The sequence below is a fragment of the Nilaparvata lugens genome, chromosome 5 (genome assembly GCF_014356525.2).
Source record: "Nilaparvata lugens isolate BPH chromosome 5, ASM1435652v1, whole genome shotgun sequence".
Lineage (NCBI taxonomy): Eukaryota > Metazoa > Arthropoda > Insecta > Hemiptera > Delphacidae > Nilaparvata > Nilaparvata lugens.
In genome coordinates this window covers 8,929,470-8,948,629 of record NC_052508.1, presented here as the reverse complement: position 1 = coordinate 8,948,629, position 19,160 = coordinate 8,929,470, and the positions used below count along the sequence as shown (strand labels likewise).

The 19,160-nt window shown below is 35.5% G+C and overlaps 1 protein-coding gene across 1 annotated transcript in view; it reads right to left on the bottom strand.

Moving 5' to 3' along the window:
- Positions 1 to 19,160, bottom strand: part of LOC111045691 (serine/threonine-protein kinase SMG1-like) — a 164,521-nt gene that overhangs the window by 111,506 nt on the left and 33,855 nt on the right. The window contains exons 19-24 of the mRNA XM_039429368.1: positions 16,293 to 16,457; positions 12,557 to 12,711; positions 11,065 to 11,218; positions 9,956 to 10,063; positions 6,142 to 6,359; positions 146 to 581 (exon numbers count right to left, since the gene is read on the bottom strand). Coding sequence (XP_039285302.1) covers positions 146 to 581; positions 6,142 to 6,359; positions 9,956 to 10,063; positions 11,065 to 11,218; positions 12,557 to 12,711; positions 16,293 to 16,457 — 1,236 coding nt within the window. The remainder of the gene's footprint in view (positions 1 to 145; positions 582 to 6,141; positions 6,360 to 9,955; positions 10,064 to 11,064; positions 11,219 to 12,556; positions 12,712 to 16,292; positions 16,458 to 19,160) is intronic.

The following is a 19,160-nucleotide window of genomic DNA, read 5'->3' as shown; positions in this document are numbered from 1 at the left end:
TTCTCTTCCCTTGTTATTTCCACACACTGAGACCTATCCAGGAGATAGGACCTGAACCATTCCAGTTCAACATCTCTCACACCCACCAACTCCAGCTTCCTTAACAAAATTGAATGGTCAAAACTGCTATGGCTAACTGAATTACCTGCAAAGCCAACTCATCACACGGTTGGCTGCCCTGATGTATGGTCTGTAACGCTCCACACCACCAATAGACCTGTGCCTGCATCTTAGAGTCCAACTGCCTCCTCTTGTTGCCTCCTGTCTGGTTTGGCAACACCGCCTCAAAGTTGGCAACACCGCCTGCCGTCTCTGCACCGCTTGGCAACAGCGCACTGGCGGCTAAATGACTGCCAGCACCGCTTGGCAACAGCGCGTTGGCGGTAGACTGGCCACAACTTGGCAACAGCGGATTGACGGCTGACTGGCCACTGCTGGCACAACTTGGCAACAGCGCATTGGCGGCAAACTGTAGCAGCGTGGCTTCGCTGGCAATCTCCGAAGGAATGTTGCGTACGCTCTCCACCAAACAAGCTTTGGCTGCCGATCTGCAGTCGAGCAACACTTTCCGGTAGTTGTCACTGCAAAAAATCAATGCAGAATGAATAATACATCAATATTACACATAACCTTTTATTGGAAAAAAATATCCATCAAAATTCGGCTGAGACAGGTTTGGGCTCGGCCTCATGCTTGATCTCAATCACTGTAATTGTTTGTGTTGTATATGAATTGATTGATCTGCAAACCATTTTGATAAATGAATATAATAAATGGCACATAAGTTGTAAAATCTGACATTTATTGGAAGCATTTATTGGAACGGTTCCACTTGTTACTCGTTCCGCTACTACGTAGACATCATGTCGTCATTTTGTGCGTCTGCGCTGTCCGGTGACGTCACAGTCATGGTTCTACGGCACTGCTTTAGTCAAGTTGGTTTTCTATACTTGAAAACTATTCTATTCTTATTCTTATTTGTCATTTCAATTTTAATATTTGTACTATTCGATTTTTTGGAATTTATTTTGTCTTTAGGCATCTTACTTTCTTGATATTTGCTACTTTTTCACCATACGTTTGTAAACGTGTTGCTTAGTTTCTAACACATCCGGCATGTTCCTTTTTTCATTGAGCATTTTGCTGTCTTCTTGTCTTTTGCAATGGTTCTTAGTCGATGGTGCATTTACGCCTTCGGTCTAAACCTTTTATCCATTTTCATCGGACCTACGAAACGTTTTTAAAAGTGAGTTATTCTTCAAATTAATTCATTTGTTCTATTCTTCAATTATGATTCAATTATTCATCAATTTCTTCGCATATTTACTCTGATAAACTTTGTTAAAATTGCAACATCGTGTGGACGTTTTTTTTCGCTATTTATCTGATCTACGGAACGTTTTTAAAGTGTGAATTACTTCTGCAAATTAATTCATTTATTCTATTCTTCAATTGTGATTCAATTATTCATCGATTTCTTCACTCATTTACTCTGATAAACTTTATCAAAATTGCAACCTCGTGTGGGCGTTTTTTTGCTATTTATCTGATCTACGGAACGTTTTTAAAGTGTGAATTACTTCTGCATATTAATTCATTTATTCTATTCTTCAATTGTGATTCAATTATTCATCGATTTCTTCACTCATTTACTCTGATAAACTTTATCAAAATTGCAACCTCGTGTGGGCGTTTTTTCGCTATTCATCGGATCTACGGAACGTTTTTAAAAGTGAATTATTCTTTCAAATTAATTCATTTATTCTATTCTTCAATTGTGATTCAATTATTCATCGATTGCTTCGCATATTACTCTGATAAACTTTGTCAAAAATTACAACCTCGTGTGGGCTTCAATTGCCATTCTTCTACAATTGGCTTCACCTCGTGAAACTCAAACTTTCAAGTTCATCATCTCTACCATTTGGAAATCAATCTAAAAATTCCACAACTTGAAGGTCGGATTATTCGTTTGGAATTCTACTTGCTCCTGTTCTCATTTCCACTGGGGGATTTGCCTGCTGTGATGGACGCTTCCACGCTTGTCATCGCATGGCCAGATCACATCATCGCTTGCTGATGTCCTGTTCCTGTGGGTATTGCGGAGTCATTGCCTGTCTGCCTGGCTGCATCTCCTCTTCAAAATTTTATTCAGGTTACGTAAATCGTTCTATTCAATTTTCATTTACGTATGTATCATAATTGTTTTATTAATGTCTATCTTGACATTCAATTCACTGAGGCCACTGACGCCTATTAATTGATTTATTAATGTCTATCTTGACATTCAATTCACTGAGGCCACCGACGCCTATTAATTCATTGGATTTGACAGCTACCCTTGGCTTTACAAGTGATTTTCTAAGGCCACTGACGCCTACTTATCATTCTAATTGATGTCTGTCTTGACATTCAATTCATTGAAGGCCCATGTCGCCTGTATTTAACCTGGACAATCTTTACATTGTATTTATTAGCTACCCTTAGCTCTTAAGTGTCAATCTAAGGCCACTGACGCCTATTTATCGTTTTATTAATGTCTATCTTGACATTCAATTCACTGAGGCCACCGACGCCTATTAATTCATTGTATTTAACAGCTACCCTTGGCTTTACAAGTGATTTTCTAAGGCCACTGACGCCTACTTATCGTTCTATTGATGTCTTTCTTGACATTCAATTCACTAAGGCCACCGACGCCTATTAATTCATTGTATTTAACAGCTACCCTTGGCTTTACAAGTGATTTTCTGAGGCCACTGACGCCTATATAATTGTATTCAATAGTAGCAACTATTCTTTGGATTTGACAGCTACCCTTGGCTTTACAAGTGATTTTCTGAGGCCACTGTCGCCTATTAATCGTTCTAATTGATGTCTGTCTTGACATTCAATTCATTGAAGGCCCATGTCACCTGTATTTAACCTGGACAATCTTTACATTGTATTTATTAGCTACCCTTAGCTCTTAAGTGATATTTTAAGGCCAGTGACGCCTATTAATTGTTTTGTCGATGTCTATCTTGACATTCAAATCACTGAAGGCCTATGCCGCATATTTTTATGTACTCTATTTGTTGAGCACTATCTGCAGATCATTGTCATATTTTTATTAATAATAATATTATTATTATTCCTCTTATAAATCATTAAGATTGAACTTTGCAGCAATAACTTTCATTATAGCACTCAATTTATATTCGCATTTCAGGTATCATTAATATTACCTTTTTGATTATTGTCAGGCTTCAATGGTCATTAACGTCATTGACCTAATTTCATTTAAATTTTGTATTTCTCTAACGTTTTATCATGTTGTAATTATCCCAAGATATTTGACTCAATCTACTTACAATTGGTTTTTGTATGTGGCCATCTGCCTATTATTATTTTATTGTTATTAAATCTCATCTTGTTGATTCATTTAGTCTTTTATTGGCGTACTTACCACACTTCAAGCTATCAGTATTTTTATGCACAGAATTCAAAGATTTATTTGTAGGTATTAATACCAACTATCATTCACAGTCCACTGCCCTGACCTTGGATTCTGTCATAAGTAATAGGAATTAACATGGAAGTAATACTAGCGATTGAACAGAACTAGAATATTACATAAAACAACTTGGTATTGCCACAACCATTTATGCATTAAGAGACTGAGATACTAGTTTCAATTGGCTTTCATTGAAACAATTGTTTTTCAATTAGGCTTGTTTTGGCATAAAGCTGTAACCCTCTATATGTTGTAAAAATTATAATTATTGCATCTTTTTCTTCTCCTACACCCTGATAGTGTATAGTGAGGTCCACATTATAATGGCAGTAGAGAAAGATAGGGGAACAACGTTGCCGATTCTCTGTCTTGTCAATGACTTCTATGGACGGTAGCAGATACAGCTTTATTCAAACAAACAAATAATAAGGATTGTACTTGATTCTAATCATGAAATTGTTGGAGGTTTAGGTGCTCTTCTTGAAATCCAAAACTCCTCTCGTTTCTGATAGGGTTCATAGGAGTCGTCCACGTAATACTTGGCCGCCTTCCAATGCCTGTTCACCATTTTATCAAGAAGGAAGCTCTGCGATGCATTGCAAAACACGTGCTGTCTCAGTCTTCGTTTTTGAGCTGAAGATTTCCAGTACAATTTCTTGTGTCTTCCACACTTTGTTCTTATCCAAATTCCCCAGTTGAGCCTGAAGAATCTGTACAATACATTTCTCACGGTCCTTCGCTTTCCACGCGTGAAACTGTACTTGATAACCATTCTATGTTTCTGTACAGATACATCTTGAGTTTTTGTAAGCAAGTCTTTCCTGAACGCTAAAATTCCACAAGTGTTGGAACATGATGGTCTCTCGAATGAGGTGAATGGTTTTGTCATCAAACAGAAGTTCCTCTGTTTATTGATGTAATATTAACTGTTCATTCTCGTTTAAATAATAAAATTACGTTTTTATTAAGCAAGACATATTTTGTTGATTAATTATCAATTCTACATTGTTGAAAGACGATCTGGCAACAGATCAAACCGAGAAAGAGATAGCGCTATCCGTTCTGTTGAATGATAGATTGCTAATCAAAAACTCCCATTACAACGTGGACCTCACTAAAGTAGTTATATAGTTTTGACGCTGGTAGTCTCTACAGTATGACTGTTCTTACACGCTCACCCGGTAAAAAACAGTAATAATAGACAGTAGTCGATAGTATTCGGCTTGAGTTAACAGTAAAATTTAGAACACAAACGACCTATACCATGGGATATCTTCTTATACTTTTTTTTCTCTATGATGACACTCTGTCATGTATGGTCCTCACTGATTGTCACCTGTGATTTTTGAAGGTGCAATGCAGACAATTTGAATGAGTGTATATATCTTTACAAGTTGACAAGCTGTCGACTTTGGCCAAAATTCCGAAGTAACAACCAGACTAGTGGACAAGTCATTTTTTGACCGAGCGAAGTGAGGTCTAAGATTCAAGTCGACGGTTTGGCATTTCTCTTAATGTTTAAATGTTTGTATGTTTATATGTAACGCATTTACGGGGAAACGCGGTAATAGATTTTCATGAAATTTGACAGGTATGTTCCTTTTCAAATTGCGCGTCGACGTATACATACAAGGTTTTTGGAAATTTTGCATCTCTAGGATAATATAAAAGGAAAAAGGAGCCTCCTTCATACGCCAATATTAGAGTAAAAATCAGACTATAGAATTATTCATCATAAATCATCTGACAAGTGATTACACAGATGTGTGGAGAAGCCAGAGTCTATTACTGTATTTGTATAAGGTCTATAGTTTCAATTAAAGGCACCTTAAAGAGGTATGCATCTTTAAGCTGGGTTTACACCAAAGTTATTAACATAATGTTGATAACTTAATCCTTATAGATTCTATTAGATTGAACGGAAGTTGACAAACAAACATCTTCATCATGTGTATGATAAGTTATGTTCAATCTAATATAATCTATAAGGATTGAGTTATCAAAATTTATTGATAATTTTGGTCTAATCGCCGCTTTAAGGTCTTTGGTTTCAATATTTTGTTTTGCAGTCATGGTATTATTATGCGTGCCCATTAGTATCAATATTCTCACCTTCCAAAAACCTAATTTAATTGGTGATTAAAAATAAACAAATAAACTAAATAATGCTGGAGAAATTATAACATTTTTTATTGTAAAAAATTAATTTCCATCAGATAGGAAGATTATCACGGAACTGGATGAATTATATGATATGGAATACAAATTCAAACGTGAACCGAGTTTGTTACCATTTAAAACAAGTGACATCAGGTACTTGTGGATGAGAATACTGCGTGTGGTCTACTGTTCACAGAACTACTAGTGTAGCATTAGTCTAAAACAATTTACTTGCTACATTTTCTCAAAGATTAATTTCTATTTAAACCCTACTTAGTTACACTTGGGCCGTTTGCACAGTGAGCACAGTGACCGTTCAAACTGAATTTCATTTCAAACTGGATTAGATCCAAGTTTGGTTTGTTTGTTTATAAGGTGGCTCATTTTGATTTTAAGCCACCTGCTGAATAAATTCAGTTTAAGCATATGGCGCTTTCACCTTCAACTCGATACACTTTGCTGATACAGTATAATTTTCAACTCACTCGAATGCGGTGTTATCAGCATTGGCGGCCATTTTGACAGCCACATTCATCAGCGTGTTGCTGGTCTCACCCAGCAGCTGATAGCAGTTCCAAGATGGCGGCTGTCCCTCCTCTCCTTCCACCACTGGACAGCTCCAGTTCAACAGCTGATCGGCGGCCATTTTGTCTCCTTCGTCGAAAGCCTGCAACGCTCTGGCGCTGGTTTCTGTCACGTGTTTCTAACCAAGAAAAAAAATGATAGTACAATTCCAAGGTACATACTGTCGTGAAAGAAGTAGTTATTCAATGTTGATTTGATATAGTGAGATTCACTCAAAACTATCAAATTTGAATTATTTAATGAATTGACATAACAAACATTTTGAAATAAAAACACACATATATATTGTCAAATTCTACAGATTTATTTGGAACAGGACCATGGTTTCGTGACCGTGACCACACGAAAACCACGGTCATGTACCAAATAAAACTGTAGTATTTGACAATATATTATGTGTGTCTTCATTTCATTATGGAACGGTTGTACAACATCGACAATGACTCAGTAGAATTTTTATAACAAACATTTATTGTTAAATGAATTCAACTTATATTGCTATTCTATTTCAAACTTACAGCATTGATTCTTTATCGAATCTTCATCACAAATTACAATGTATTGCCAGGTCTTGTAAGACATGGATTCAAAAGGAGTACTGTCAGTTCCAAAAAATCTCATATTAGTGATTGGCCCAACAGTCAATGAAACATTTATGCTTTATTATTAGAACTCCTTTCTAGAGCTCGAGCGTTTCTGAAAGGGCATATATCATTATTGTTGACTATAGTATTGATAATATTTTACTTTCCTTGCCCTATTACCATAGGTAAGGAAAGTATTGCTTTCCGAAAAAAATTAAGGTACCCCAATTTCTAAATTTCTATACTTTTCAAGGTCCCCTGAGTCCAAAAACTATTTCGATTTCGTGTGTGAGTGTGGGTGAGTGTGTGTATATATATGAGTGTATGTGCGTCTGTGTACACGATATCTCATCTCCCAATAACGGAGTGACTTGAAATTTGGAACTTAAGGTCCTTACACTATAAGGATCCGACACGAACAATTTCGATCAAATACAATAATTCAAGATGGCGGCTAAAATGGCGAAAATGTTGTCAAAAACAGGGTTTTTCGCGATTTTCTCGAAAATGGCTCCAACGATTTCGATCAAATTTATACCTAAAATAGTCATTGATAAGCTATATAAACTGCCACAAGTCCCATATCTGTAAAAATTTCAGGAGCTCCGCCCCATCTGTGCAAAGTTTGATTTTAGATTTCTATACAGTATTATCAGGTGTCAGATATAATTTAAATGAAAAATTTCGAGCGGGAAAGATTGAGCATGAAAATCTCTACAATTATTGTCCAGTATTATTTTCACCTAAAATTGAAAATAAGCTTGAAATTTGAGAAAATGTTATTATTCAATTGCAAACTGTTGGCAACTGTTGTTTCTATCAAATCAAACACTATGTAGAGATAGCAGATCTCGTATGTATCCAGCGTTATTGTCCAGTCACCAGCTGGCTCAGATCTTTGAATAGTAGACTTGAGATGCGCGGGAATACTAGCGTCAGTTGACAATAATATTTTCATAACGACAAGGAAAGTTGTGTGAGTGCACCACACCAGATTTTTTGAATACGGCAATGAAATTATTTCATTTCATAGTTGCATTGATTCGTTCCGTTAATATGACACCATATCGCACCCCAAGAAAAATACTGTCGTAAGTCTGAAATAGTGATTTATCAGTATCACAGTTTAAAGATTCTGGCAGTCACATAAGTCCTAATAACTTTTTTCATAACAGGTGTATTACTGTGAAATTTGGCAGTTATTATCTTCAGGTTATTCTTGAATCATTAAATGATACAAGAATAAATTTTATGAATTTTTCCAACTATAATAATTCAGTTATTCCAGTGAAAATTGACTTACAACAGTATTTTACTGGAAGATTAGGTGTGATCTGCAATATACTACAGTTTATTGGAGGGAATGATAACACTCTTCAACATTGCTATTTCTCAATAATTTCATTTTTTATTTAGCCAACAATTTTTCTAAATTGAAACATTTGAATGGTTTTATCATTACATACCAGATGTTCGAAAATATAATATAAAATTTTTTTTCAAGCTAATAGTAAGGTTCATGATTGTTCACACACAAGTAAAAAAATTCTATTCTTGCTTCAAAGTGCAATATTAATTAAGAATGAGAACTATAATGTTAATAATGAATTGAATACAATTAAATATTGAATTGAAATATTAAAAAATAAGAAAAAGAAGAATCATTAAGACCTAAATATTCGTAAACAAATAAAATTAAGCATATTTTCAACTATTGTTCAGCTTCTCAAAGTAATAATATATTATTCAATATTCAATTGTTAAAATATTAAAAAATAAGAAAAAGAAGAATCATTGAAACCTAAATATTTGTAAACAAATAATAAAATTAAGAATATTTTCAAATACTGTTCAGCTTCTCAAAGCTATAATAATAATAATATTATTATTATTACTTTGATGAATATTTCAATACTATTCAAGTTCTAAGGCTCTGGAAAAAGTTGTGGTATGTGGCTGGAATGTGATTTTGCTCACAAAGTTGGAGTAAGTCCTTCTTCTTATCAGCAGAGATTTTTGGCAGGTCTTTAATGTATGCATTTTGTAATTCAAATGCTGTTCTCTCAACAAATCGGCTGCTTCTTCTTTTTAAATGTACCACCCTGTACTCAGAATCGAAATTGGTTTTCACCAGCAACTGATGAGGATTATCCTTGGTTAGTTTAAACTCTTTAACATCATTCCAAACTATCTTCTTTTTCTCCTCATCAACATTGAAATTACTGCCAACCTGATCTGTCCAAGCCTTGAAGTCAAAAAAATCGTTGGTTTGCATTTCTATCACTGTGTAGGGCTTGCCAGTTTTCTTACTCAGCTTGACTACAGTGACCATCTGACTGGGGACATAGATTGGTCCACTTTTCAAAGCCCTAGCTTTGTTTTTCTCGATTAGGGAATGCATATTGTCCCCCTCATTCTGCGTATGTCCTACAGTTAAATATTTGTGGCTGATTGTTCTTAGATTTTTCTTTTTAGATAGAATGTAAGCGTAGGCTGCTAGTAAGTGTTTGTTCTTATTCTGACCACCGCAGTTGTCAGAATAGAATATAATGTCACTTACTTCATCTGAAACATTCGAGTCTATGAGTTTCAGCACACAGCTTCCAATTTATCACAGCGATTATATTGGCTATTTTTTTAATATTAAGCTGGGTTTACAACACATTAACATTTTTTTAATAACTTAATCCTTATAGATTCTATTATGTTGTACGGAACTTGACAAACACATATGCTCATCAGATCAAATCAAATCAAATTTTATTTCGCCACAACAAAAAATAATACAACAAATGTATGATAAGTTATGTTCAATCTAATAGAATCTATAAGGATTAAGTTATTAACATTTTGTTATTAACTTTGGTGTAAACGCAGCTTTAGGCTATATAAATAAACTATTAATATTTTATACACTAGAAACAGTTAATTTGTTTTGGAATTTTTCAATATTGATGTGAAATAAAATAGTTCCACATAATTTATGGACTATGGAATTATGTGGAACTGAAATCTCTTTCATTTTACCTTAATATCAAAGGTAATATATTAGGTGATATAAAGGTATATAGGTATATAAAGATGATATATTTTATTGTGCTGTATTAGAGAACAATGATTAGAAACTTACAAATCGTTTGCTAGCATTGCCGTTCTGGTTGAGAATGTACTCGGCCTCCATTTCTTTCCATTTCTGAAGTCCACTCCAATCCTGCAGAGCCAGGTAGCATTCTGTCAACTGAAAATTACAACAATTCATGAACATTCAAATCCTAAACATGCATTTTCATTCATTTTAAAATATAATTGAACAAATATTCACAGGAATTGAAATAATAGAGGCTATTCCATATCGTTGAATGATCATCTGAACAATAATTTGAAACATTCTGTAGAGAAAAGATAGCATAAGAAGATCCCATTATATGAGATCATGTCGCAAATTGCAATGTTAACTCAAGCCGGTAATCCTAGTATTTTTTTCGTGAAGCTATGTTACGCTGGTAGTCTCTCATACTGTGCCGTTCTTACACTCTCACCCCAACAAAACAGTAAAGAATAAGATGTGATATATTTTATAGCCAATAAACATATACAATGCAGTAATAGGCAAAAGTCACAATACAATAGAAGTAACACAATCATAACATTGGCGAAAGTAACAATACAATAAAAGTTACAAAGTGACAATACAACCAACAACTGAACCAACCGAATACAGTCGTACAAAAAAGAAACACACAAAACTGACTAAAACATTAAACACTGTACCACAAGTGTAACATTGTCACAATAGACAGTAGTCAACAGTAAGCGGCTTGAGTAAACAAAAAATCGGCTTGAAATTTGGATTATAAATTGTTTGTTTCTTAAAGCTTCCCAGAGACTCGCAATCAGAGTATAGGAATTGTCAAAAATTTATAACACATACAGCAACACAAGAAGAAACAAATCACACAAAGGAACCCTCTCTACACACAAACTCTTCTGTGGTATAGAATACTCCAACCATCAAAAAACTTTTCAACTCCTTCTCAAAAACAATGATATCTTCACAATTTTTCAAATGAGTAGGAAGCCTTCTAATGAATTTAAGGCCAATGTATGTTGGTTTTTTCTCAAAAAGAGATGTTCTGTGATACTGTGAAGCATTGTCTAAACGATCTATACCATAGGATATCTTATGAAGCTATCTTCTCTCTACGTTACATTGAATCAATTAATCAACGTGATATGTACCTGATCGGCAACTAGAGGTCTCAGAATGTGCGCGATATTGTTTAAGGACGTTTTGCGTTCTACATCATCCGAGACAGCAGCACTAGACTTAGCTGGTGAATCAAAAGCCTCATTGTTTAACACCATTTTGTATTGGTCGATTGCCGTCTCATACCTGAAAACAAACCATCATTACAATCATCTAAAAATCTTATACAAAATGTATCACATAATATCCTGGTTTTTGGGACACTCATTAAATGTAATTTACCATTAAATATATAGGATTAATGGTTCATTACATTTAATAGGTGTCCTATAAACCGGGGCAATAAGTGAGGAAATGCATTAAAGATGGCCTACTAAATAACATCAATTGTTTATCGTGATTTTCCAAGCATAATAGTAAAACCAAATTACATTGTAAATCAAATTTTATTCTACTTTATTCTTTATCGATACATAAAAGTACCATAATCAAAAATGGTGGGGAGAGAAGAATAAGGTAACCTTGTGCTATTCCTCTCCCAAATTTAGATAAGGTTACACAAATTTACATTAAGATTCTAGTTAATTGAACGAGTGTAGGAGGTTCCTGCTTTTTACTTTAGGCTCAAGTCGTTGTAGATTTGTGGGTTTGTGGATTTGACGATAGCTTTCGATTCATTTCATCAATCAGCTTCTATAGTGAGGTCCATGTTAAAATGACAGTGGAGAAAGATAGGAGAGCAGCGTTGCCGATCCTTGCCACTGCCTTCTATAGAATACAGCTGATACCGGTATATCTGATGAAATATTGAAGGTTCATTTGTGTTTAAAATGATCGATTATATTTTATTCATCAAGGAAATATATTTTTCGATGATTAAATAAGAAACTTCGAGATTGATACCGGTATATCTGATGAAATATTAACTGTTCATTTATGTTAAAAAGGAATCATGATGGAAATTTCGACCTATTTCCAACCATATGTAAGACCATATTTTTTTCATGCTTTTATTTTGGACTAAAATTTTATAAAAATTGTACACGTGAAATTATAACCTTATCTTGGACTTTGTCACTTATAAATTTAGCACAAGGACTACCTAATTATTTTATATACCAATGTTATTACATTAGTGTCATTTACATTGTAAATAAAAAAATAATAAATATCCTTAGATTTAGGTTTTGGACAATATTTTTCTAGCTATTGACGTTTTTCGAAAAATATAGAAAAATCTATACATCTTTAAAACTAAGGTCGATATAAGAAAATGTTACTGGACATTTTTTTTGTATCTAATTTCATGTAGAATCTATTGGTATCGGCTGTTACACCTTCCGTGGGACACCCTGTATAGATAACTGACCTAGAGCCAGCTTGACGTTATAATGACGATAAAATTGAAAAATCAATATATTATCTCGAAAACTAAGGCCGATATAAGAAAATGTTACTGGACATTTCTTGTAGTAAATGTTATGTAGAATCTATGACTGGGACACCCTGTATGATGTGACTGACCTGGAAGCAGCATGCTCGACGATTGGCTTGAGAAAGGCGAACTTGCATTTTAGGGTGTCTCGACACCAGGCGTAGAGGCCTTGCACCGCCTCAGCCTCGTGCAGACGGCTCAGACCCCACGCCACGTATAGAACGGCTGTCTCCAATTCGGGGCCCTGCTCAGCACAACAAACACAAGTTATTACAACATCAAATCAAGACTAAATCACCAAGTAAATGTACAGAAAACAAGACAAACAAATATATAAACACAAAAGATTATAATAAGTGGGAAAATATGGAAGAAAAAGAAGAAGACAGGACAAAAAGAGAAAAAGTCTGGTGTGGTACACTCACACAACTTTCCTTGCTCATTGAACTGTAAGCCTCATTCTTAGACGAGAATAATTTAGGGGAATAACATAATGACGATTGCCGGCAACATATTTGAAACTACGATCAGACTTCTGTATATGTGTATATATAATTCAGAGTACTTTTTCCTTTGTGTAAATTGTGAAATTCGATGATTTTTTAAAAGTCGTCAAAACAGCTGTTCTACAGATGAAATATCTCGACTATGTGCTCTTTTTATGAACTGCTCTACCTACCTACCTCATGCACGAGAAGGAGGTTACAAAGTCCATTTCTCAAGGATGGGGTGGACCCCCCATTAGTTTCCCAGAAAGGAGACTCATGCCAGTTAATAGAGCTGATAAATAACTATACAGGGTATGAATTTGAAAAAATCGGTCAAGTCATTTTTGAGAAAATCGTGAAAAACATGTTTTTTTTTAGTAATTATCCGCCATTTTTCTCAAGAATATTACGGAGCTCCTGCAATTTTTCCAGAAATGAGACTCACGTCAGTTGATAGGGCTTATAAACAGCTATCCATGATATAAATTTGAAGAAAATCGTGAGAGCCGTTTTCGAGAAAACCGTGAAAAACATGGTTTTTTAGTAATTATCCGCCATTTTGAATTGAATTTTATTGAATTTCTTATTGTCGAATCCTCATGGTATAAGGACCTTACGTTTAAAATTTCAAATCAATAGGTTGATTAGGAATGGACTAATCGTGTTCACAGGCATACACACACACAGACCAACACCCAAAAATGTTATTGGACTCAGGGGACGTTGAAACGTATAGAAAACTTGAAATTAGGGTACCATAATTTTTTGGAAAGCAATACTTTCCTTAACTATGGTAAATAGGGCAAGAAAAGTAAAAAGAACTGAAGAAGGTAAAGACAGGAGGGGGAGGGGGAGGAGCAGGAGAAGCAAGGGAAGGGGGAAAGAAGAGGAGGTAAAGAAGGATAAGGGGGAGGAAAAGAAGTGGCAGGTGGATTATGAGCAGTCGGCAGAACCTGTGATTCTTTGCCAAAAATCTCACATTTAACTGAATTTCTGGCTTGTGCCAGACATGAGCCATCATGCATTGAAGGGTAAAAGTCACGAGAACTAATCACACAAGTATTTTTTGAAAAGAAGTCTTCTCTGATTAGTTCTCATGACATTTGATAATGCTTAAAATTTAACAAGCTTTTGTGCAACCGAGCCTGAATCATTTGAAAGCTTCTTAATGTACGAATTCAGGGTAACTTTCTTGTGTATTTATAAAATAGTCTATAGTACCCTTTGAAATTATTATATTTTTTTTAAATTATAATTATATGGTTATAATTTGTATACTTATTCTATTAATTTCAAAAGGTACTATAATTATATTTTATAAAAACATTTGAAAGCTATAAAAATAATATTTTCATTTTTCATCACATTGCTGCTATGTGAGTTTTCCATCAAAATCGGTCTATGACAAGACTTTGATGAATTATTCTGCTGCTAGGTTTAAGAATGCCCTAACCATTCTGAGCATCACTGCCTTCTGCATCAAGTGGATCTTGTTTCTCGAGGCACCCCAGATGACTTAGGTTTGCATTCACATTTTTCCCCATCAATCCAACTGCAGATATTATGACTGGGACGATTTCCACTTTCTCTTGATGCCAGATATCCTTTATCTCAGCTGCCAGGGGGAAACACTGTCTTATTATTATTATTATTATTATTATTATTATTATTAAGGTCTATAAATACAGGTCATAACACAATCCCGTGATGCATTGCAAAATCACCATTTTATGGGGTTCTAGTTCACTAATTTTCCAATTTATCAGCTGTTATCATTATAGATTGAACAACATGATTTGTTATTTTGTTATATTGTTCAAGGGATATTGCTTGGTTTTGAATTGTAAAATAAATTCTTCTGACAGAATAATAATATTTAGATTCCAACTAGGAACTGAATTGTTGATTTCTAGATTTAATTGATTGGGAATTTTAAACTGTTTTTGAGGTTAGCTTTTTGACCCAATGCCTTATGAATCATAACAGGTTATAAGAATAAGAACAATTTTTAATAATAAAAAATTAATTATTGAAATTTCATTATTAAAAAATCTAAAACCTGAATTTACATTTTATCTGAACCAGAATATTGTTTTTAAAAAGCATAATTTTGTTATGAGCAGATTTGGAATTTCAAATGTACCGCCATAAGACCCCACATAATGGCCGCTCCATAAGGAACACGAGTGTCATGACCTGTATTTATAGACCTTGATTATTATTATTATATTTTTATCCTGTTTGAGGTTTTGCTTGACCACTCTTCCCCTGGGCTCCGACCCCCAAAGGAGAGTGACAAGCGATTTTACCAGAGTGATTGCTCCACATGTCCATGTGGTAAACAATCATACTGGGTCCGTTACCATTATATCGTTTGCCCTGAGTAGACGTAATGAACCAAGAATGACAGCCTTCTGCATTTGACCTGCGAGTGCAGTAGCAGCTCTCTCACAGGCTGGAATGGTTTTAAGGTTGACCAAAATCGAGGGTCTCATGCCACCCAAAACTCCTATAATCAACACCACCATTCTTATGGAGTAGCCTGGGTTAAGCCTGCGCAGCTCTATTAATAGGTCTTGATATTTTGCCTGTTTTTCCTCCTCCTTGCTGACAATGTTGCCTTCAGCTGGTGCTGATAACTCGATTACATACATTGTCTTTGCCACTATGTCAAGGAGGACAACATCAGGCTCTGTGGCTCTTAAAAGACTGGTGGTGGAAAATGAGTAATTCCAATACACTCGGCACCTTTCATTCCCCACAGCAGACTCAATCTCCCCTGGGGCATAAGGCAGCACTGGTGTTTTGTCAATACCATATGAGTGTCTAAGATGGTAATAGAGCACTCGCAGAACAGCATTATGTCTATGGATGTAGCCCACAGCTGCATGAACAGAGCACGATGATAAGATGTGCATGATCGTCTCTGGTGCTCTATGACACACCCTGCAACTGATATCTGGGACATCCATGTGCATTACTCTGCAACGGTATGACAATGTGTTGATGGCACCATCTTGGCATGCCAGTATGAAACCCTCAGTCTCAGATTTCAGGGCTGCTGACTTCATAAAAGCAAAAGTCAGCGTTTTGGACAAGCCCTGCTCCTCGATATGCCTATAGAAGACACCATGCAAGGACTTGTCCTTATGCTGCCGCAAAAGAAGTCTAGACTCAGCAGTCTTTACTCTAGCCCTTAGTTGATTAGGCTGAAGCCCTTCCTCCCTCTCAGTGTTGTTGTTATTATTATTATTATTTGAGAGCTATGAAATGGATTTGACTAAGCAATCAATTCTCTCAATGTCTAAATCTATCACAAGATTTATTAGTGTTTGACCTGAGTATTGCCGGAGTCGAGGAGATCCTGTAGCAGACAATGTCCGTTGCGGACAGCGGATGCAGCCAGACCGCAGTGCAGGGAGACGACCACCACGGCCAGGCGAATGCGAGCCAGCCACTCGCCACAGGTGCTCTTGTTCGTGTGGAAGAATGTGCGCACTGGCTGCAATACAACAAAACCAACAACTCAATCAAAATAAAGGATGACACAGGGAAACACGGAGTTTTAAAACGACTTAATTTGCACAAAAAACCATAAGATAGATTAATAATAGAATGACATGTATTCATAATGCCATTTTGAAACATACCATAAAAAAAATCATAAGTGTCTCTTTACTCTTCAAGATTACATCAGAAACTTGTGCTCAATATTAATACCTAGAATGCATTTTAATGTAAATAGAATTCTAGGTACATTGGATGTGCTCACGTTCAACCAGAGCCTGTTGTATCTGGTATGCAAACTTTGAAATGGTAGTGGGCAAATCTTGTAATACATATAGCAGTGGTTTTGGTGTAAATGTTTTCAATTCAATTCAATTTTATTTCCGTCATGTACTTAATGTACCGAGTTATCATAAAAGAATGGTGCGGTTTCAGTAATTCGTAGGAAGATTGTAGGGAAATTTTAAAATGTTATATTGGTATCTCTGAAAGCCTCTAACCCAAAAGTTTGTTTATAAGCTGTTCTAACCTCAACATCAGTTCTTGTGCTGTTGTTGCGGTGAGTTTAGTGAGTTACTATGTTCTCGGTTAAAGATAAAGCAAAGTGTGTTTTATTGATGGCTGAATTAAAATCCGTAATTTTAGTTCAACGTGCGTTCCGACGTGAATTTGGAAGAGATCCACCGCACAAAAATAACATAACACGCTAGTTTAATCAATTTGAAGAAACCGGATCAGTTCAGAAACAGAAATCAACCGGCAGACCAAGTGTACCAGACAAAACGGTTGAACAAATTAGACAATCGGCAATTAGAAGTCCTGGGAAGTCCATCCCTCGTCGAAGCGTTGAATTAGGTATTCCGAAAACAACGGTTCACAAAGTTTTACATAAAAAACTCAAATTACACGCTTAAAGTTAATGTTTGGTGTGGTGTGATGAAAAATCGCGTAATAGGGCCTTTCTTCTTTGCTGAAAAAACAATTAATGGAGTTGCGTATCTCGACATGTTAATCAATTATTGCTTTCCTCAGCTAGATGAACTCGAAAACATTCATCAACTCCATTTCCAACAAGATGGTGCTCCCCCACACTTTAGGGCATTGGTCACAGACGCTTTGAACGGAAAATTTGGAGATCGATGGATAGGCCGACAATGACCTATGCTGTGGCCTCCAAGGAGTCCAGACCTGACACCTTGTGATTTTTTCTTATGGGGTTACATCAAAAACATTGTTTATTCACAAAAAATTCGCGACTTGAACCACTTAAAAAACAGGATTAATGAAGCAATGACAACCATAACCGAAGAAATGTTAGCGAATGTTTGGAGAGAAGTTGAATATCGTTTGGACATTTGTCGATCGACTAAGGGCGCCCACATTGAAATTTATTGATTATGTAAAAAAAACTGTTTGAGATGACAAATAAGATTAAAAAAAAAATTAATTGTAAGTAATTCTGTTTTTCTTTAAACAATGTTTGAATCCGCACCATTCTTTTACGATAACCCTGTATTGTAGGACGTGTACAGAACACCTTGTCTTCAAGATGCGTTCACTAAGATGCCCACTAAAGTTGGGCGCACACCGGTTAGTCAAGACAAGACAAGACACGTTTAGTCACAATACTTCACATAGTTGCTTACGACGCAACTCACACTGATTAGTGTGTGCAATTAGACATGTCTTCATAAGCAACTATGTGAAGTATTGTGACTAATAGTGACTAGTCTCATATTGACTAACCGGTGTACGCCCAGCCTACGATGCGTTCATGACGTCAAATTTGGTAATACTATCAAAATATTTTCAAATAATTGATATTAAAACACACTATGAAAGAATTAGGCTGGTCACACACCGATTAGTCAAGACAAGACTAGTCACGTTTAGTCACAATAAATCAATTAGTTGCTTATGGAGTCATGTCTAATTGCAATGACTAATCAGTGTGAGTTGCGTCATAAGCAACAATGTGAAGTATTGTGACTAAACGCGACTAGTCTTGTCTTGTCGACTAGTCGATGTGTGACCAGCCTAACTTTGACTTTCTCATTTAATAGAGTGCTGAAAAATCAGAGACAGCTACGTATACTCAGGAATGTAGTTTCCACAATCAACTACCATAAGATATTAAGAGAATAGAAAAACCCGAGGTTTTCGAAAACTACCCAAGCTTTGAAAAACTTCTACAAGATAATCCACTGTATCCACTGCATGAATTTCCAGTGAACATTTTTCAGGGAAATTAACTTTGTAAATGACGTGCTCCTGATCAAAGCATTGTACCCGTAGTTGATGAAATAAAATAAGGCCCAATTTCACAAAGTAAACTAGGTTTGAGCGGCAGTTGTGTTTAATCAGATTACAGTCGAACCTCTGTATAACGATTATCCCGAGTAAAATAAGTCGATTATCCCGAGAAAAATTCGCTGCTGAAAGGTATTCGTTATTGAGAGGTTGTTCTGTCAAGAAAACTGCCACGATCTTATGGATCTTGTAATATGGTATCACGGCGGTAAATAAATTTATATGGTACATAAAACATATCATCGCGAACGTAGGTAGGGTACCTATTAGGCCAATATTACTATGAAAATTTAAAAATTCATGCTGTTTAAAATAAAAAAAAATTGTTTTTTGAATATTTATAGAATGTAATAGGTAAGTAAACTCACCAATTTATTTCTAGAAAGCT